The 21447-nt window shown below is 52.4% G+C and overlaps 1 protein-coding gene across 2 annotated transcripts in view; it reads left to right on the top strand.

The window, feature by feature from the left end:
• The first annotated feature begins 664 nt into the window (after positions 1 to 664).
• Positions 665 to 21447, top strand: part of CHRDL2 (chordin like 2) — a 29862-nt gene continuing 9079 nt past the window's right edge. The window contains exons 1-5 of one of the 2 annotated variants that reach the window (XM_013064321.2): positions 665 to 1216; positions 12829 to 12941; positions 16593 to 16686; positions 18614 to 18756; positions 20669 to 20762. In XM_013064321.2, the coding sequence (XP_012919775.1) occupies positions 1135 to 1216; positions 12829 to 12941; positions 16593 to 16686; positions 18614 to 18756; positions 20669 to 20762 (526 nt within the window). In that variant the 5' untranslated portion in view covers positions 665 to 1134. The remainder of the gene's footprint in view (positions 1217 to 12828; positions 12942 to 16592; positions 16687 to 18613; positions 18757 to 20668; positions 20763 to 21447) is intronic. The other variant, XM_013064319.2, reaches the window with a different exon arrangement.

Raw genomic sequence — 21447 nt, 5'->3', positions numbered from 1 at the left:
TATCAAGGGGAACTGGTAAGGTCATTCCAGCTGCCTGAAATTATGACCCCCTCTTTCTTGAGATGCGAGTACTTTGACGTTCATTATCTCATTTCATCTTCGGAAAAAATGTGGAACGTATTAAGATCCCCATTTTAGATTCCGAGGTGGCATGTCCAAGACCACAGAGTTAAGAATGGCAAGTGTCCTGATTTCATCCCCAGTTATGTGCACGCACCGCCCAGCCCTGAGCGCCTTGCGGTTCCCTCTCCCACCACGACACCTCATCCTTCCCCACCCGAAAGTTCCACCTGAAGCCTAACTGGGTTGCGCCCTCCTGCGCCCTGGGCGCCGCGGAGAGTCAGGGGTTAAAGCCCGTGGTCCGGGTGGCCCCTTCCCCCTCCCCAGCCCTCTCGCCTCCTCTCGGCGCCGCGCCTGGAGCGTGCGTCCCGGAGACCCGCACGAGAGAGGAGGGGAAAAGTGGGCCTGATTCTCGGGTGGCCAATCCACCGAGCCCGCGGTGCCCCAGAGGAGGCGCCAGTGCTAGGCCAGCGCCAGGCCGGGGCTGCCTGCTTCCCGCGGCAAAGTACAAATGCGCCCGAGCGCGGCGCCTGGCGCCCTTGGCGTGCACAGCCGGCCCGTGCTCAGCCAGCCCCCGCGGCCGCCGCGCCGTCGCCGCCGCCGGTACCGCCGCCCAGCCGGGCCCCCGAACCCCGCAGCCTTACCCCGAGCCCACCGAGCAGAGGGCGCCGGGCGCTTGTAGCCGGCGCGCCCGGATCCGCCCGCTGGTCCCGCGCGCCTCGCCCAAAGCTGCGCGCTCTGCAGACCCCTGTCCTCCCCGTCTTTCTCCACCTCCCCTCCATCTCACCTTCTTTGCTTTTATTGTTTTCTCTTCTTGCCGCACCTTCCTCCATCTCTCCATCTCTCTCTCTCCTCTTCCCTTGTTCTCTTTCCACCTTCCTCTTATTCCCACCTTGGACCTCCCTTTCTGTCCTCACCACCTACTCCACCCTTCTCTGACTCTCCAGTATAGAGGCAGCCCTCCCTGGGTCTGCGGGCTGCTTTGTGCCCCAGTGCCTCAGTGTCTTCATCTCACTTTCTCCCAACGCCCCTCCTGGCTCAGTGCCTGGCGGCCTGGCCCTGGGAGAAGGAAGGATGGTTCCCGAGGTAAGGGTCCTCTCCTCCTTGCTGGGACTCGCGCTACTCTGGTTCCCCTTGGACTCCCACGCTCGAGCTCGTAAGTAGGGGTGGTGGTGGGGCTGGGTAGGCAGAGGAGGGATTTGAGCCCCTGGGATGTGCGGGGAAAGTGCCAGGCCTGGAGACCCGAAACTGTTCTGATAGCCATGCGGGCAGCACCTGTGTGGGGAGAGTGGCGACTCCTCTGCCGACCAGTATGGGCTGATGAGTGTGGGATACTGGGGGGACTGGGGGGGGGGGCTTGGCAAAACTCAGAGTGGGGGACTGCTGCCCTGGACCTGAGGATGGGGGTACTGAGGGCGGTGGGAGAGAGGACAGGACACTGGGTGTGTGTGTGTGTGTGTATGTGTTGGCTGCTGGTGGTGCTTCACATTCTCAAGAGAGAGCTGGGCATGTCTGCCTACACGGGTGTGATGGAAGTGATGGAGATGTAGACTACTGCTTTCAAAAGAAGCCCATGGAAAGACAGAAGAGTTAACTAGATAACCTCATTCTGTTACCCCCTGTGATCCTCGAAACACTCCCATGAGGTGGGTACTGTCATTTGCATGTTACAGATGAGAAAACAGGTTGATAGAAGAAACTTGCTGAAGTTTTCAGAGCCAGTAAGCCATCCAAAGCCTGAGCTCTCCAATTCCAAATCTTCTGCTTTTTCCCCCTGCCCCTCAGCATCTGGAAGGAACCCTGATTTGGAGTTGTAAGACTCCGGGAGGCAACAAAGGCACAGGGAGATAGACCAGTCTTCACAATCCCTGATCTTTTTTTATTGTTTTTTAAGATCTTATTTATGTATTTGACAGAGAGGGAGCACAAGTAGGCAGAGGCAGGCAGAGAGGAGGGGGGGATGCAGGCTCCCTGCTGAGCAGAGAGCCTGATGCAGGGCTCCATCCCAGGACCCTGAGATCATGACCTGAGCAGATGCTTAACCCACTGAGCCACCCAGTCGCCCTATCCCTCATCTTTGTAATACCACCAGCAAGTGCAGGGTACCTCTCTAAGCCTCAGTTTCCTAATCTTTAAAATGGGAGTTAAAATCCCAGGACTGTTGTAAGAATTAAATTGGAGAAAATAAGTCAAGCAACTAGCACCAGCAACTAGCTGGTTCATGGTAGTGTCATTAAAAATACCAGTCTCCTAATTCACACTCCTCCACTTAGACGCCCTGTAACCTCAAACAGTTTAAATCATCTCTCTGAACCTCAGTTTCCCCCGCCCCTGCAAAAGGCTGGTGGATGCCCTCCCCATCCCCAGTCTCTTGGAATGCTGTGAGGATGGAAAACAAAACCAAAAACTCACTTAATGAGAAGGAAGGAGCTAAGTTCAAATCTTAAAATACCTGATAAAGAAACGGAGGACAAGGAGGGGTAGGGGTCTGCTCTAGGTTACACAGCATGGGGCCTGGGATGAAGACCCTGGTTTCCCAAGTTCCAGCCTAGCGCTCTGTCCTCTCCACAGCCCACCTCCCCCTTTCTTTTGCTGCCTTTCTTTTGCACGTGACTTTCTGGAGCTGGCGGGGCTGGATTCTGTTTCATTCCTGTCTCTGCTTGTGAGGGCAGGCTGCGTGTCTGGTCGTCTCTGGGCTGCCAGCAGCATGAGACTCATAGAAGTCCTTAGTAACGAGTAATGGAAAGAACTCAGTGTTGGGTTCAAGTCCTGCCTCTGGCCCTCAGCAGCTGTGTGACTTTTCATACATCACAACTTCTCTGAGCCTCAATTTCTTCATCTGAGACACAGATGCACCTGGAATCCAAAGGGTTCTTGGGAGGATTCAAGGAGGTGACTGTGTTAAATTAGCCAGCACAATGCCTAGTACTCAGTAAATGTCTCCTCCCCTTCCTTGGGCCCTGAAGGTTTCCTCCTAACACTTACCCGTTGTTTCTTGAAAGGGACTTACCACAGAATGCCCTCCACACCTGCCTCCCTTCCTCTTGGCACAGCCTTCTTAGACCCCAAGGCTTTTCTCCAGGCATTGTTGCCCTGGCTGCATCTGTGAAAGATGTCCCAGAATCAGATCATTGTGCATGATTGTTGATGTCCTACCCACACCCGTCTTGTCAACCTCCCACATCTTGCCAGCCCTTCATCACCCTGCTGGGTCACACTTCTTCCAGCTAACTCTCCCTGACCACTCACGCCCCTTCCATCTCCTTCCTCCGCACCTCCACTGGCCTTCAGGCCACCTTTCACCAGGTGCTGCCAGAATTCTATCTCCCCTCCAGCCTGGAGCTTAGCTCCACACACGTGAGAAAACAACTCAGAGCAGACTTGGATTAAGGGGAGGTGGACTGGCATTCAGAGGGGCGTGTTCAGATTCTGGGATGTCCGTGCTGAAAGAGCCTTTGAAAATCATCTGCTTCTATCTGCAATTTTGCTATCCTTAGAGTTAAACTCAAGCCCAGGAAGTGGGAGAGACTTGCCCAAGTTCATACTGCAGATTTATTAATGAAAAGAATCAAGAGATGTGTCACTTACTGGTTGTGCCCATTGGGACAAATCACTTCCCTCTCTGAGCTTCACTTTGTCTAGTGCTAACTCTCCATGAATCTAGGAACAACCCTATTCTAGCATCACTTGCCAGGGTCCTATTAGGGGGTCTCTTAGGAAGGTCCTTGTCTTAGTTCAAGTAAGATCCCAGGCCTGTCTTGCCTAAGAAATCTCCTGGTGAAACCTCAGGTGCTTTCAGAAGTGGTGCCCCAAGATGGGAGTTCGCAGGTCTATATCTTGTCAGACTCCCGAGGGCTCAGCCCTGCAGGATTTGAAGGCCTGCGAGCACACAGAGCCGTCTGCTCCTCGGTTACAGCGAGAAGCTGTTCCAGCAAAGGTTATTCTGTCCTTGTCTCCATTTCCAGCCACAGACTGAGTTCAACCTGGACGGAGTCTCAACTCTGGCCATAGACTGAGTCCCGATCCTCAAAACTCTGACCATAGATCCAACCCTGATTCCAGGTCCATGACCTGGTCACTGACTGATACTGATCCCAGCCCCAGGCGGAGCCACGGACATGCGTGATGTTCATCAGTCTGGGCACCCATCCCTCTGGAATGAGAACCTGCGGAGTATCTTGACTCCCTCTCCAGTGCTCTGCCCCTATGTCAGTGCCCTCTATTGTGCGCTTCCCTTACTAATTGGTCCCTCCCACCCCCATCCTTAAAGTGTCCGACATGCTTCAGCTTTCTCTTCCCTCTGGTTGTCCGTTCCTGCTTTCAGGAGACAGTTATCAAGTAAAAACATCAATCTCTCTGTTCTCTCCAAGGATCATGTGTATGGTAGGAATCGAAGATTCTGTCCTCAGGTGACAGGATGCCAGACTGCAGAAGTAGAGATGGGGCAGGAAGGGAACTCCCATTGTGTGAGGTGGCACAGATGGTGGACAAACTGGAATCAGAAGGTCCGGGCTTCAGTCTGGCTCTGCTACTCATTCCAACTGTGACACCAGACAAGTTGTCATGCTCTGCCTCTCAGTTTTCCCAGCTGTTAATAGAGCTGGTTGACCCAAACAGATCACTGTTGAGGACCGGTCTGGCTTTAACATCTTGTGCTTCTAAGACTCTAAGATCCAGAGATGCTGTTGCCTTGATTCTGAGTCTGCTATGGACTTTGGAAAAGGAATTTGGGGGCGTTTTGATCTAGAGCCTTGTCCTCCTCTCCTCAGACACTAGAGAGCATACCTAGAAGGCCTAGAATAGTGAGTGTGGAGGGAGACCCACCAGTAGGGACCCTTGCACTCATTAGTCAAGCACCCAACGCTGTGTGGGGTCTGTACAGAGCCCTCAGAGATAACACAGATTCATGAGATACAATCCCTGTTCTCAAGACGTTCACAGTTTAGTAAGAAAGAAGAATGCAGTTGATCAGTACTTCTAATCCAGTGGCAAGAGCTGTCAGAGAGGGTTGAACTCAGTTCTGTGGGACCCCCGAGGAAGGACTGGCTGCTGGCCTGGCAGGGTGGGGCGGCTTCCCAGAGAAGGATGGTATCTGGACAGGCGTTTATAGAACGAGACTGAGCGGCCCAACACAGAGATGGAGAATCACATTCCAAGTGGAGGAAACAGCCTGGGAAGGCACGGGAGTGTGAAAGAGCCCAGTGGGGTTCAGCTTAGTTGCGTCCGCATCTACCTGTCCAGATGTACACTGTGGGTAGGGGGGCACCTGGGTAAAGTCTTGGCATCTGGCTCCAGGCAGGCACCTCCCTGGGTGGGTCTAGGTGGTTCTGCACCTCCTCTCTCCCACCAGTAGAGGTCTCTGTCTCACTCACTGGCCGAGCTGGAGCCGGGCAACAGCTGCACAGTTGTTCCAGCCGTTGCACCTGTTCCAGGACTGCCCTCTCAAGTTCCCCCAGCCACTAGCCACGGCGCCGGCCTCTGGGAGAGGGATCCTGAATCCTTTGGACTCCCAAAGAGAAGGACTGGCGTGAGCGCGGTGCCCCTGGGAGGTGCAGTGCCGAGATCATTTCAGACAAGCCCCTAGACAGGATCCTATCTCATACCAGGGAAGGCCGTTCCAGTCTCTTCTGATACCCATTCTTATAGTCAGGATTCTTCCTTAGGGCTCACCTGGATCCTTCCGTTTGCAATTTAAAGGCTTTTCTTCCAGTCCTGCCCCTTTAGGGAAAAGATAATCCCATAAGCAGCCCCCCAAAGATCCAAAGACTGCCATTGGAGTTTGTGCTGGCATAAATCAATGTCTTAGGCGACTCCTGACCCTCTTCTAGGACTGTTTCCACATCTGTAAAATAAAGGATTGGACATCATCTCTCAGTCCCTAACTTTCTAAGATACTCTGAATCTAAATGCATGTGTCCAAGGCATAAAAGAATGTAAATAGTCTCGTCTCTGTGCTCCCCCCACCCCCCGACCCTTGCCAGTAACAAACAGAACTGCCTTTCCTGGTTTGAAAGTGCTCTCCTTTGAGGTACTGCTGTGCTCCTGAACATCTGTCATGTGCCAGAGAAGAGGAGTCAGGTTCAGAGAAGTGAGGGCTTTTTCCCTTGGTCGCCCAGCTTCGCCGCTGAAGACCTGAGGTTTCACTTCTGATTCCCTTCCCCACTGAGTGCCAGAGCCCAGAGCAAAGCTTATGTCTGAGAGGGAAGCAAGTTTGTTTGCGTGAGAGGGAACTATAAATAAATAAAGTATGGTTGTGTGGATGCAAGGGAAAGATGGGAACGTTCTCAAGTTCCTGCATAGCTGGCTCGCTCCGGTCCTTGCTGGCTGGGGACAAGCCAGCCACAGTCCCGGGGCTCTTTTCTCACACCCCACACCCCCTGGTCCCCTCCAGCTTCCCCTGTATCCCAGTTTCTTTCTGGGTGTCTTTTCTGCTTCCGGTTGGAAGAATTCTCAATCACGTTACCCACTCCTAACTATCCCCTCAGAGGCCTTTAGCATAAATGAGGGTTTCAAGGCAGAACATGGGATGGCCTTGGATGGGACAGATTGGAACTTTTTACTTACATATGAAGATCATGGAATTGTTCATCCCCTTACCTGCCCAGGCACCTGACCTTTTTGTACATGGTGTATGGTTTGTGAGTTCAGATGCAGATGGTGAGACCTGGAAAGGGAAGGTCAAAGGTTAATTCCTGGTAGGTAGCAAGGTCGTAGTGCTAAGAGGGATTTGGCTATCTTATCAGAGGATGAAGTGTTCTTTTTGTGAAAAAGAGGTTTCCAGGATTAAGGACCATCAATCACCTCTTTTTCCAGAACCTTCCCTCTCCATCGACTCCATGCTTTCATGATGCACTCATTAGTCGAGCACCCAACGCTGTGTGGGGTCTGTACAGAGCCCTCAGAGATAACACAGATTCATGAGATACAATCCCTGTTCTCAAGACGTTCACAGTTTAGTAAGAAAGAAGAATGCAGTTGATCAGTACTTCTAATCCAGTGGCAAGAGCTGTCAGAGAGGGCTGAACTCAGTTCTGTGGGACCCCCGAGGAAGGACTGGCTGCTGGCCTGGCAGGGTGGGGCGGCTTCCCAGAGAAGGATGGTATCTGGACAGGCGTTTATAGAACAAGACTGAGCAGCCCAACACAGAGATGGAGAATCACATTCCAAGTCGAGGAAACAGCCTGGGAAGGCACGGGAGTGTGAAAGAGCCCAGTGGGGTGGTGGAGGAGTGAGAAATTCAGCAAGAGAAATTCACAACGAGGCCACCGCTGTGAACACTGTCGGAAAAGCAGACAAGAACCAGCTCACGATGGGCTAGAGGGACCCAAGAACATGGAGAGTACGCCTAGTAAACACTGCTGCCCTCTCAGATTAGATCAGCTAAATCCAACCACTTTCAGTCCAACCAGTATAAAGCTAGGGAAGAGCTTTGGCTGCAGCCTATCCAAGTGGATGCTTTAGGCAAGAAGGGAAGCTAGCCCCCAGCCCATGTCAGCCACCTGTAGTGGGCGGGCTCCTCGCATGAATCACGGTCACTCCACCTGTGGGCTGACAGCCCTTCCCCTGTGTCTGGTCCGCACCTTGTTAACTCCTGCAACAGCCAGCTCCAGCATCTTCTCGGGGATGCCTTCCCTAAAAGCCTCTGGGCTTCCACTGTCATAGAACTTGTCCCACTGTAGGCACAGCTCACCCCTGAACAAGGTGGGGGTTGGGGCAGTCAAACATCTGCATAGAACTTTTGGCTCCCCCAACACTTTACAGATAGCAGATAGCCCACTCTAACTTGAAGCCTTAGTAGTAACATAAACAGTCGACGAATCCATCTCTTATATGTTATATGTATTCTACAGCGTAAACTTACAATCAAAGAAGCTAGAGAAAACGTTACTAAGAAAATCATAAGGAAGAGAAAATACACATACTGTACTGTAAAAAATCCACTAGTAAGAGGACCTGGACAGTTCAGACCCACGTTGTTTGGGGTCAAATGTATTTCCTCTATCCATCTTCTGCATTAGGCTGGGAGCTCCTCGAGGACAGGGATTGTGTCTTGCCTACTCATGCCCCCGGCCCACTGGGCAGAAGACCTGATACACAGAAGCTCACTAACTGAGTGGAGAGCAGGCAGTGACATCGCTATTCCAAATAATAATAAGAAGTCATAATGAATGATAATAACAGTCCCTACTTCGTGGGTCAGGTGCCCCACGTCCACCTGTTGTTCAGGCCTGAAGCCGCAATCCTGCCATGGACTACTCCTTTTCCCTCCCCACCCATATCCATCCTGCCCTACAGCCCACCCACTGTATTCCCCAGATATTCCCCAAATCTGCCCTTGTGCCTGTGGGCACTGCTTCTGTCTTGGTCCAGGCCAGCATGCTCTCAAAACCAGCAACTGCAACAGCCTCTCCTGGCCTCTACCTCCAGTTTTGCCCTCCAATCCCTCTGACCCATTCTCTACTCCCATGGCCACAGTGATAATGGTAAAGTGCAAACCTGACCACAGGCATGCCCCGGTTTAAAGGTTTAAAACTTTTCCAGGGCTTTTTTTTTTGCCCTCTGGGCTCTCAAGGACCCTCGTGAGCCTCTCCCTCCCTCTGGGGACTGATCTCCAGGCTCTTACCTGTCCTGACCAGTTTGATCTCTGTATCCCAGCCTTGAGGTCTGTGTAAGCAGAGTAGGTATTGGGGAGTCTGGCTTGTGAGTGGCTAGAAGAGGGTGGGGAACCATAGGGAACAGGGTTGGTAAGGTTGGAAATGATACCTGGGAGGTTTGACCTCGGTGGCAGGTACCATGACGTTCATGCCCTAATGGGTGCCTGAGGGCTACCCACAGAGTTGTGGGAGTAAAAGGAATACTGTGAGAGAGACTGCTAGGGAGGTATGGGGTCAGCACCTAGATCTGCTTTTTGTTTATGACCTACCATGTAATTGAGCATCTAATATGTGTCAAGCACCAGGCATACTACATATATTGTCTGATCTAATTCTACAATAACCCTGAGCGGTAAGATTATTATGAATCCCATTTAACAGCTATGGAAACTGGGGCCTAGAGTGATTAAGTCACTTGTCTAAACTCAGGCTGCAGATAAAAGCCAAATCCAGGGCATCTGGGTGGCTCAGTTGGTTAAGTGTCTCACTCTTGATTTCAGGACTCCAGTCATGAGCTCGGGGTCATGATCTCAGGGTTGTGAGACAGAGCCCTTGTTGGGCTCCCCACTGGGTGTGGACCCTGCTTAAGAGTCTCTGTCTCCCTTTCCTCGGCCCCTCCCCCCCAAAAAGGCCAAATCTAATTTGAACCCCCACTTATCTGATTCCAAAGCCAGGGTCTTTGGACGATACACACACTGTCACTGAGGGAGGGGTTTTGAAGGGTATGAGACCCGTCCAACTTTAATTTTTCTCTATCTCAAGCCTGGATGAGGGCCAATTGTTCTTTTCAAATGAAAACTTCCTCCACTCCTGCCTTTTTTTCCTGGATTAAACATCACTGCTGGGGGCCATTAACTCCTAAAGATCCCTGAGAGAAGGCCTAGTGCCCCCCTGAGTTGGGCAGAGGGAGGCTGGGATGACCCGTGGTGGTGGATGGAGAGGGAAACATGTCAGGATCAAGGCTAAGGTAGGTATGGGAAGGTCACAGAAGACCAAAAGGAATAGATAGGAAAGGAGTGGATGTGAGAAGCAAACTTTGGCCCCTGCATTGTGCTATCCAGGATCAGCCCCACTAGCTCCCTGAATCTTATCCTAGCCCATGTCAGAACCCCTGAGCACCTGGGTGTATGAGACCATCAATACATCCTAAACCATGGAAGCTTCAAATGATCAGATCTTAGAGCCACAAAATTGTACAATTCTAGAAGCTTCATGTTCTCATGAAACGTAGACTCTTGGAAGCACAGAACTCTCAAATCTTGAATCTTTGACACCTAGAGCCTTGGGGTCTTTAACTGTGAAATCATGCATTCATAAGCAGTACCTGGGCAGAAATCTTTGCAGATCAAAGTTCACCTTCCCCCTTATTTGCAGAGGAGAAACTGAGGCTCAGAGAAGGAAGAGTCTTCCTCATTGTCACACAGTGAATCTGTGGCATAAGGAGCTACAGCTCCTTCCACCAGCCATTAGCAAGGATCAGAGCTAATGCCAGGACTGCCGGGATGGAGGTGGCTGTGGCCTGGCCATTCCTCCCTCTGCCTGGCTTTGGCATGGACTTGGTCACTCACCTCACTAGTATAAGGGGGAGCTCCAGGCAATGCCTCTCACCTTGGAGGGTGCGGTGGGGTGGGGTTGTGGCCACAGGAAGCCTCCTGGGGTGCAGGACAGGCCTGCCAGGTCCCCCATGTTCTCAGCCGCTGCCAGGTCTGTTGGTGGGGCGGCCTGGGCACAGGCTGAGACATTTTCTCTGTCTCCATGCTCTGAGCAGGCAGTGAGGGGGTGGGGTGCCAACTGGCACAGGAGCCAGGCTGCAGGGCTGCCCCAAGAAAGGTGGGAGAGGGTTTCTTCAGCAACAAGGCTGAGACCTAAAGCTGCGCGGTAGTGTCGCAATCGGCCCCTCCCTGGTGGGGGGAGGGGACTGAGGAAGAAAGACATTATTCAGTCCTTGGAGAGTTGGGCTGGCTCTGACAAGCACCCCAGCCGGGGCTGTGTCCCGCCCTCTCTGCCAGCGGAGGCCCGAGAGATAAACACAGCTCATTTGATACGGGCCAGCCGGCCAGCCCCACTCGGGGCCTTGCTGGGGCCTTGCTGGGAAAGGGATCTGCTGTCTGATTCCCCCCTCTACTTTGGGGAGCTGGGAAGGGGGCAGGGAGGAAGCTAAGCCATACACTCTTAGGGTCCCCAGCGGCCACAGAAGCTCAGACTCTGGAGGTATCATGACTGTGGCCTCAAATCTTTGTTCTGGGAGTCCAAGAGGCTGAGCAGGAGGAGCCGTGCAAGGAGCCAGGGGCAGGCCAGTTCCAGCTTCTTACAAGGGAAGCTTTCTAAAGGTTAGGACTAGCCCTGGAGCTCCTCTCCTTGAGAGGGAATTCCTGCCCAGCTGTCCAGCTAGTATGCTGCTTTTTCAGCCCTCTGCGACTCTATGAGTTCAAACTTAGAGAAAAGATCTAAGAGAAAGATCTAGAAAGTGGGCAGGAGGAGGTGAGAAAGGCAAACTGTAGATTCTAGACTGCTAGGGGATGAGGAAAGAAAATAGGGAATAGGGTATGGTGGTCTCTGAGGCAGACAGAGGAGCCTCCGGGCCCTGGGATGGGGAGCAAAGCCAAGAAGGGAGGTAAACTGCAGGAGTTCTGCCTGGGGGTGGAGTTCTGGGTTCCAATCGCTAGCTGGTTGGCCCAGGCAAGTCACTCAGGCTCTGCATCCTCAGTTTTCCATCTGGTTTTCTCATAAGGATGGTAACAATCCCAATAACCCAGCTGAGAGGGACTGGCTCATCTATTCAAGATGACCCATCTAGCCAGGTCATTGTAACCACAATTGTCATAACAATAACATTCAACAAGTGTCAGGAACTGGGCTAAGTAGGCACTTGACAAGCATTATCCAATTTAACGCTCAAAACAGTAATGTCAATGGAGTAATTAAGTAATTTATATAAAGGGAAGAGAGTCAGTAAATGTTGGCTCCTTTTTCCATACCTTGATCTCATTTAATTCCACAAAACTCTTGGCCAGCTTGTGCTGGGCAGCCCACTTCCACCCTAAAAGAGCTCAGATTATCCTTTAGGTAATGGAGAGTTTTCCTGTAGCACTGGTAGCATCCCTTCCAGCTTGTAAAAGTCACCCTACCTGTGAGGAGGAGGGGCAGCAGGGTGGGGAGTGGGGCTGGAAGCCCGACCTGGAGCCAGGCTGGGTGTTGATGGGTAAGGGGGGGTGCTGGACAGCAGATGGGCTGTGAGAAGTTAGAGAGAGGTGGTTTCTGGAAAGCAGCCTTGCAGGAGAGGTATCTAACCTAATGAGACAATCTTTCCTCAATCGTCCTTGGAAGCAATCCCTTGCAGACTAACAACTGAGATGCAGATCACAAAAATACCAATTGACGGTGCAGTCATAGAAGTAACAATGACTATTTTTTAAGGATATTTAAAAGTCGGCTTTCTAAGAACCTTGCCCTAGGCAGCCCTTGTTTTCCCAATTCAAACCCTTTAATCACAGTCAATAAGGACACAGTAGACTGTAAAAACAGGAAAGCTGCTGTGAGGGGCTTTATTGAAAAGGTGGGTCACAGGACCCAGAGAGAAGGGGTGCGTGTGTGTGTGCGCGTGCGTGCACACACACACATGCAGAGATGTAGTAAATAAATAAGCAACATGGGGCCAAGGGAGAGGAAGCCAAAGTGATTATGAGGGCAGAAGGAGCACTGAGCTGAGATTCAGGAGGCGTGGGCTACCATCCTGCTCAGTGACGGACTTCCTTTGTGACCTTAAAGGTGTAATTTACCCTCTCTGGGCCTTAGATCATTCATCTAATAACATTTATACCACAATTTAAATCTGTAAGTACTTTCGCAGTTTGACCTTCCTAACTGCCCTATGAGAGAAGTGTTAAGGTTCAGAAAGGGGCAGTGACATACCCAAAGTCACACAGCAAGTGTGTAATCAAGTTGATGGACTCAGCTATTCTGGGCCCCTGACTGGGAGAGCATGTCTGGTGGGTTCTCTTTTGCCTATCTGGTCCAGATGACAGCCTTTCCAGAGCCAGAGACAAGGAGGCACAAAGCGGGGTCTTTGGGCTGGAGCCTCCCGGGACTGACAAAGCACGGGTTGGTCTGCCAGGTCCAGACATGTTCTGCCTTTTCCATGGGAAAAGATACGCCCCCGGTGAGAGCTGGCACCCCTACCTGGAGCCACAGGGCCTGATGTACTGCCTGCGCTGTACCTGTTCTGAGGTAAGTTCCTCTGGCCCCTCGGCCCCCTGTGACGGGTATGCCGGCCCAGAGGGAGGGGGGCCATGCCGCTTCACCAGCGAGTACTCAATAATGGGAGCTTCTGTGCACCTGCCAGAGGTAAGTCACACTGCGTGTCAGTGGCGGGACCTGGCTGGGGAGCTGGGGCCCTACACCTTTCAGCCAGCCTTCCTTCCCCTTTGCGGCTGCCGGCCTCACCTGTGTCCCAGGACAAGAGCCTCTCTGCCCTGACCTCTCTTTCCTTGTGCCCTTTTCTCCAGCCACCTCTCTTGCACCCGGCCTTAGGATGTGTCCTCCCAAGGCCACTAGCTCGAATATTGGTCCTTCAAGGCTTCACCTGCAAGTCACCCCCACCAACAGCCTTATTTGATGCCTCACCCGCAAGGGTGTCTTCTTCTGGGATGCCACAGAAGTTTCTCAGTCCCTTCCTCCTGATCACTATTGGCCGAGGATGACAGTTATCCGTGCCTGTCAGTCACCGACCCTCCTACATGGAGTCCCTGAGGGCAGACCTTCCTTGGTGCTCACTCAGGCCCACTTTGCTGCCAGAGGCTGAATGAACTGGGACAGAGACCAGATCCTCTAGCTCACCTCCCCTCAGCCCCCCCAACCCCCATGATCCCATCCCAGCACCCTCCATAGAGCCTTGTACTACCAACTAGACAGAATAACTAAGACCTCCATGTGGTCCAGAATTCTCAGGCCAGGTATGAGGGTGGAGGAGTAAGGATGGAGGGGGAGTGATTTGGGGGGCTTGCAACACCCATAGCTCTAGTCCAGCTGCCCGGGGCCCAACCTGGCTGGTGTGAGATCCTCAGCTCTCTCTGTCTGGATGCTGGTACTGGGGGTGGGGAGGGAGGGACAGGGTACCTACCTGGAGCCAGCCCCTTGGTGCCTGTCTTTCCCTGCACAAAGCCAAGAGAGGACTGCAGGAGGTCTCTTAAGATTGTTAAGACAACCCTCAAAGTGAGAGCAGAGAAGAGCTTCTGAGAAGACACTAGGAAATGGAGGTGGGCGGACCAGCCCCTCTCCTGCTTCTGATCACTGGGGTCTCATTCCTCCTGGGATCTGTCCCACAGATTCTCCACTCCTTCTCCTGTGTTGGCCCGAGGCAGAACACTGGTTCCAGCGTGGACACAACCCCCCCACAACTGCCTCCCCTTGGTTCTCCTTAGCACATATGAGGCCAATCAGCCTTTACAAAAAGAACTTTATGAAATATAGCCAGAGAGCAGAAAGAAAACCATAACAGAAAATTCCAGACATATCATGCGGTCCAGTTGACAAAGTCCAAGTTCTGTGATCCACTGGCGTTAATTCATTTCTCCCTCTGCGGAATTCATACACACACCATTTCTCCAACCCAAGGGGCTCTGTGGGTATCTCCAAGATATACCCTGAGTCCCTCCACTTCTCTCCACCATCACTGCTCCCCTAATGAAAGCCACCTTCATCTCTCCTTGGGCTGCTACACCAGCCTCCCAAGGGCTCTCCCTGTTCCCTCTCTAAGTCTGTCCTCCACACAGCAGCTAGGATGATTTTTTTCTGCACATAAAACTGACCACGTTCTTCTACTCTTAAAACCCTCTAATAGCTTCTCATTGCTCCTAAAATAAAATTTTAAATTTCCTGCTTTGGGCACTGCAGGAGCTACCTTCTGCCCTTTTCTCAGACCACGTCTCCCACCTGCACCAACACTTCAACCTCAGTCCTACCTGGTTGATCCTCCCCCTCGATGTTTCTCCCATGAGATCTTCTCAGGAACGGTCCCTTCCACTTGCCATCCGTCACATACACGTGACCCCTTATGAGGTTTTCTTTGATAGCTGTTATTGAAAGAGTCTAACTTTCTTAACTCAATCCCACCACCCTGTTTTTATTATTACCATAAATTTGACATCTGAAATGATCTTGTTCCTACTTGTTTATTTTTTTAGAGACTGTCTCCTACTCCTAGGAATGCAAGTTCTGGGAGAGCAGAAACTGTGTTGGTCTCATTGCTATGTCCCCAGAGCTTAGAAGAGGGCCTGGCACCCAGCAGTCACACTGTAGATACTGAGCCAACAAGTGCCACTCCCCACCCCTCGCCCTGCCCAGCCATCAGAGGTAGCTCAGCATCATGGAAAGGACCCAGATCCTGGAGAGAGTGCTCATCAGTTGTGGGGTCTTAGGCAACTTAACCTCTAGGACAGAGGCTCTTCTCTCATTGTGGAAGTGTGGAGAGCTGTTCCTACCCTGAGGATTGCTGAGAAGATAAAGAGAGGTCATATATTTATATATAAGACAAAGCCTCTACTTAGTGCCCACTCAGTACATGGTAGTTATGACTTCTATGAGAGTTGATCTAGCTGCAAGGCCTCCTGGCTGGTCCCCTGCCCGTTCAACCTTTTGCCTGTCTCTGCCTTATTTCCGGCTGTACGTTCCTGATTGTCTCTACCCCTTGGCTCCTCTAAGACCATAATCAAGAGAGAGATTCTAACTCTTCAGGTCACACAGTTCCTTGAATTCCACTCTAGTTACTCAATTGAGGGGCTCAGACTCTAGAAGGCCCCTTTTGGGGCTCAGACTAATTCTACAAACTCTGAGATGCCCCTTAGTGCTGATGAGTCCTTGCGATCTGGCCATCTTGAGTAGCAGTGACTCCAGAGGGCCTGGCGACTGGTCCAGGGTTTTCCATGGGGCAAGAGGTGCTGGGAAACTCGGTGGGCAGGGGGCCTGGAAGCAAACCTGTCAACTTCACAGTTGGACAAAGCTGGCACCCTCCATCTAACAAAGAGGCCCTCTACCACTCCTCTCCTGGCTCTCATTTATTCACTCCCTCCTTCATCCAGACTGTAACAGGCACTGGTTTGGAACAAGGCCCTGAGCTGACGATTCAGAGATGAACAGACCAGGACTGACCCTTGTTCTTGGGAGTCCGCAGTTGAATAGACAAGACTGATGAAAATGATTCATTGCAACACAGAGGGGAGAGTCAGGTGGTTGGGCTGACAGACCCTGGCTATCAGGGGCAGTAGCCTCTCTCTCTTCAGCTCTTCTCTTTCTGCTCCTCCCTCTCTCTCTCTAGCTCTCTGTTTCTCTGCCCCAGTCTCTTCTGTTTGTTGTATGTGAAAAATCATAATAACTTTGGGCCCCTCCTTCGCTGGTGCCAGCTCTGAAGCTTCGCATAAAGTTACCCAAACTTCCCAGAGATTCAGGGAGATTCTTCAGAGATTCACGAAGCCCTGAGTCTTCTCCACATCAGGTTTCTAGTCATGTCCCCATCCCTGTCACCTGCCCTCTCTTAACCATGAAGCTCAGGCCAGAGGGAAGAGAATGAAGTCCCCGAGCTAAAACAACAACAGTCAAGATCAAAGTCAAACTAACTCCAGCCTTTTACTCATACTTCTCAAACACCAGGAAGGGGACACAGATTCTGTGCAAATCCATGCACACTGAAGTCCCCTCCATGGTGGGGCATGTGAGTAGGGGAAGGGGAGGGACTGGACAAATCGAGTTGATTGCTTTTCTCCTGTCACAGGTTTAAAATGAGCATAGTGTTCCACAACTGGGATGGGGTTTGGGGAGAGGATGGGTTCATGTGGGAGGCCACGGTTCTTTGGAATCAGGACCACCCCCCTGTGTCCCCTTCAGAGTGCCCATGTGAGCTGTTACCGCCTCCACTGCCCACCTGTCCACTGTCCCCAGCCTGTGACCGAGCCACAGCAGTGCTGTCCCCGGTGTGTGGGTAAGTAGCCTCCTTCCTCCCCCTTGCTCACTGACCCTTATCTCTATCCCAGTGTGGGCTTCTGGCTGAGGGGGGCTCCTGGAATGACCGGGGGCAGACTGTAGCCATCAGAGGTCTGGAGGCTACAAAGGTACTCCGGGGAAGAAACATCCTGGATCCCCAAGGAGGGCTGGGGTAGCAGCAAACTTCTCATTCCTAAGTAACTGGGCTTAGCAGGAGGAGGGAGAAAATGTAGAAAGTGACTGAAGGCAACAGGGGTGTGGTTGGCCCAAGGATGGCACGCTTGGGCCCCAACCCTCTCTGGCTGACCAGAGCTAGAGGGAGTGGACGTGTCCTGTGTCAGTGCACGAGGGAGCCGGGGCTGGCAGGCCCTGTAGGGAGATGCCAGGATTTCCACCCTGGGGTTGGGAATGACCCAAGGAGTTTGGAGCGCATGTCCCCGGACAACCCCCGCAGTGCTGAGGTTCAGGTACTCTACACGTCTTCATGCTAAATGTCTATGATTTTAAGATTCTAAGAGCATCTGAGACTGGAATTCTAGGAAACAGAGGTAAAAGAGAGGAGAAGAGAGGCAGTCTGAGAAGGAATTGGCATAACCAAGTGTATATGTAACCAAATGGCCAACGAGGGGCACCCAGTGGGGACCATGTCAAGAGGAAAATCAGTGCTTAGAAGCATCAGGAAGGTGATCAAACATGGCTCCAGACTATGGTCTCCAGGCTCTGCAACCAGGGCTCTCCTGGTGAGCTAGGGACCTGCGTGGATTATGTGTGTAAAGGGACTCATTTTCCATGCGGGAGCCCAGTAGGGATCTCACCATGGCTCTGACTTGGGTCATAGATGTCCTTGGGTCTGGCTTCCCTCAGGGAGCAGGGGCTCTGAGCTTCATCCTGGCTGGTGAGGGGGGTATCATGTTTCCTCTCTGGTAGAGGCTCACTCCAGGAATCCTTACCTCCCCTTGCTTACTTTGTGCCTTGGCCCCTTTCCTCTTCCATGCTCCTCTCTCCTTCTCCCTGTCCCTACCCTGTCCCTTCGCCTGCCTGGCTCAATGCTTCTTCAGGACTCAGCTCAGCCATCGGCTCCTTCAGGAAGCCTTCCCTGACCAGCCCCCAGCCCCTGCTCCCAGCTCCTGAGTTAAGAGCTCCTTGTCTATGCTGACAACTGATGCTTCCATCTTCCCTAGCCCTTACCATACCAGTGTCACTGCCTGTAGAGCGTCTCTCTACCCAATTACATTGTGAGTTTCTGGGTGGGAGGGCCTGGGTCTTACTCTGCACTCCATTCCCAATGCCTAGCCTGGTGTCTGGTACATAGAAGGCACTTAGTAAAGGTGTCTCGAGAGAATGAGTGGGTTCTCTCAGGACTGGAAACTTAAACCCCACAACCTGGCAGGATGAGTACAGGCTAAATGGCAGGTGCTGAGGAGTGGGGCTGTGGCAGCCAGTGAATGATGGAGCTTACACCAAGCACAGGGCCAGTCCAGATCATTCCAGCTGAATCCACTAGGCTCTAACTCAGCATGGGACCTTATTTTGCTCACTGCTGTATCCCCACCACCTAGAACAGTGCCTGGCACTACAGGGGATTCCTGGATATGCTCCCTGAAAAGGCAATGAACTAACAACAAAGGTCCCCACCAAGTTGGGCTCGGTGGAGCTTCTTCTTGTCAGGGCCAGCTCAGACACTGAGGGGCTGAAAGGCCATGGTGGGGACCCATGAGAGGGAGTGACATGGTCAGATGTAGGTATCAGCGAGACCTCTCGATTGGTTAATATGAAGACTGGCTGGGAAGGCTGAGGCCAGAACTTGGTTGAAGTGCCAAGATAGAATAAGATGCTGAATCTTCAGGGAAGTGGCCCGGTGAATTTTGACAAAGCGTTTGGAGCAATGTGAAACTTCATTTTCTTCTCCCCTCTCCTAACTGCAGAACCTCACACCCCATCTGGGCTCCGGGCCCCCCCAAAGTCCTGCCAGCACAATGGGACCCTGTACCAACACGGAGAGATCTTCAGTGCCCACGAGCTGCTCCCGTCCCGCCTGCCCAACCAGTGTGTCCTCTGCAGCTGTACCGTAAGTCCTTCTGCGTTCTCTTAAGCACAGGCCAGCACAGAGAGGCCTGAAAGACACGGTGGTGTGGTATGGGGGCAATAGCGTTCCTCCTGGTCAAAGCCAAGTGAGAGTAGATGGGCTCCGGGGGAAGGGAACATCTGGGCTTCAGAATGTCCTGCCCGTCTCTGGCCTTCTGCATCCCCATGAGCTGCCTGATACCGCACGCTTACCTTGTATACTCACATTTGCCCATCTCTGTGTTCCCCGCTAGACTCTGCACTCCTCGAATGGAGGGACCATGCCCAGTTCATTTTTGTATCTTCTGCTGCTACCGGCTCAGGGCCTGGCACACAGATGTCTTTAATGACTGCTGAATGAATAAGTGAATGAGTGAATGATCAGTGCTAGGGTACAGAGACAGGTTCAGACTGCTCGTTGCAAATGGATTTAATCTGAACTCGCTTAAGCTCCTCCTTCTGTGGTCAGAGTTGGGCCTAGGCACAGGAAGAACAGACCCTGCAGTGTTCCCAGGGGACAGAGACTGAAACCAAGCAGGGCCTGATCTGGAAATTCTCCACCCTCCTCCTTTGTGGGCTCAAGTGTGGCCCTGCTTTAGGCTGACAGGTGGCTTTCAGCCATCCTATTCGTCTGAGATTCTGAATCTTCAGGTATCTATGCAGCAGAGCAAACAACTTCCAAATACTAAAAAGTGGCCACTTACAAATCAACGTAGAGAGCAATTATTTTTTATAGGGCTTGAGCCTCTTCCAGCAGTCTAATATATCGTACCTGTTGGTTCGTGGAGATGCCTTGTACTTCCATACAGCACCCCAAGGCCCTAGGAGCGGGCAATCACCTTTCTTATTTTTCAGATGTGGAAACTGAGGTACAGATCAGTTAAGTAACTTGCCTAAGGTCACACAGTTAGTTAAGTGGCAGAGCCAGAGTTCAGAGGTGGGCCGCAAGACTCCAAAATTCACATTCCCTTCTTCCCTGTATTGTGCTGCTTCCTGTAAAGGACAAGGGCCTGGATGAGGAGGAGTCTGTGGGAGGAGACAGAATGATGGCATGGCGGTGGCGTAGTGAGAACATTCTTATGATTCTTTGTCCCTTCTCCTTGGACACTGGGGTCTCCCCTTCTTTCTTCTCTTCCTTGTTTAAATGGAACTGGCTTGACTCCTGGCCTACTTCTGAGCCTCACTGCAAAAGGCATAGGGAAAGGACTCGAGGTGATATCACTTCCTGCCAGGGACATCATGCCTTCCGGTTTGAAAAGGGTTTTCACAACTACCCGCCCAGCTGCTCTTTACAAACCAGATGGGAGGGCTCCCGTTCCACTGAGCAGAAAAGTGAGGCCCAGAGAAGAGAAGTGACTCACCAAAGGATTCCCAGAAGGCCTTTTCCTCAGCAGTGTTGCCTCTCCAGGCTGGGTCCTGAAGCTGGGAACCTAGGGTTTTCAGTAAGAGCAAGATCAGCTCGACGGTTGTCCCATGGATCTCCCTCCTCTCTCTGGATCCCCTGTCCCAGGTCGGGGGAGGAGGGTGTTGACTTCAGCAGAAAGTCAACAGGCTGGGCTCTTCTGGGCTGCTTCTCTGATTTCTGGTTTCAGGCAGTTCGGGCCCCTCTTCGGGCCCTCCTTATCTGTAGGATGGAAGAATCCCACCTCACCAGGTTGCTGTAAGAACTGTGGGAGAGACAGGATCTGAAAACCCTTTAGAAGCTGAAGGATGAATGTTACCTCAGGGCCGGGGACCATCTGGGGAGGGTACAGGGGACCCTCCTCTGAGCTGGCTGGGCCTTGCCCAGGAGGCTCTGCTGCTCCTTTCTTCACCCACTTCAAAGGACACCTCAAGGCCATTTGCCCCCAGGGCAGGGTCTCTCCTAACCCTGAGGCTATTCCTCATTGGAGCTCATCTCCCCTTTGCTCTGTCAGGAAGGCCAGATCTACTGTGGTCTCATGACCTGCCCAGAACCAGGCTGCCCTGCACCTCTACCACTGCCCGCCTCCTGTTGCCAGGCCTGCAAAGGTGAGTCTGTCTCTAGATCTGAGTGTCCACCCAGCCCACCCCAGGGCCCTAGCCATGGACTGTCAGAGGCGGAGGAACCTCAGCTAGTGAAGGGCAAATGGCTTGCGCAGAAACAAGTGCACAGATGGTCACACTGTACCCTGTGGGTTGAGGTAGTTCAGGAAATCTTCCTGGAGGAGGCAGCACTGGGGGAAGGGAGGGCTTCATATTAGAACGCTTCTCCAGATGTTGGCATTGTGGAAGGGCACTGGACCAGGAATCAGGTGACTCCAGTTTAGTCCTGGTTCCTCCAGCTAATTCCTGCCAATTCTTTCCCCTCTTTGGGCCTCAGCAGTGTCACATATGCACTGAGAGGCTGACCTCGGTGATTCCTAATGGACTGTCTGATTCCAGTGTTCTTGGTCTTTGAACCAAGAATACCAGACTGTATGTGAGGCTGGGGCTGGATAGAGAGAATCCCTCTCAGGGCCCTGTGTGTTGAGACCCCACAGAGTGGAAGATAAAGTCCTAGGGTGTTCCAACTGAAAGGACAGAGGGGCTGGAGGCCAGTGCCTGAGAGTGGATAGTATACCAAGGCCTGGTGACTTCAAGCATGGCTGGATAGGGTGGCTTCCCAGGGGGCTGCACGAAGCAAGGCTGTGGGGATGTGATGCTGGGCCCGTGGGCCATCCACGATGGACACTGA

Source organism: Mustela putorius, unplaced genomic scaffold (assembly GCF_011764305.1).
Source record: "Mustela putorius furo isolate JIRA1106 unplaced genomic scaffold, ASM1176430v1.1 tig00003987_pilon_pilon_pilon, whole genome shotgun sequence".
Lineage (NCBI taxonomy): Eukaryota > Metazoa > Chordata > Mammalia > Carnivora > Mustelidae > Mustela > Mustela putorius.
Note: the sequence above shows the minus strand (reverse complement) of the source record. Positions and strands in the feature narration are given on the sequence as shown.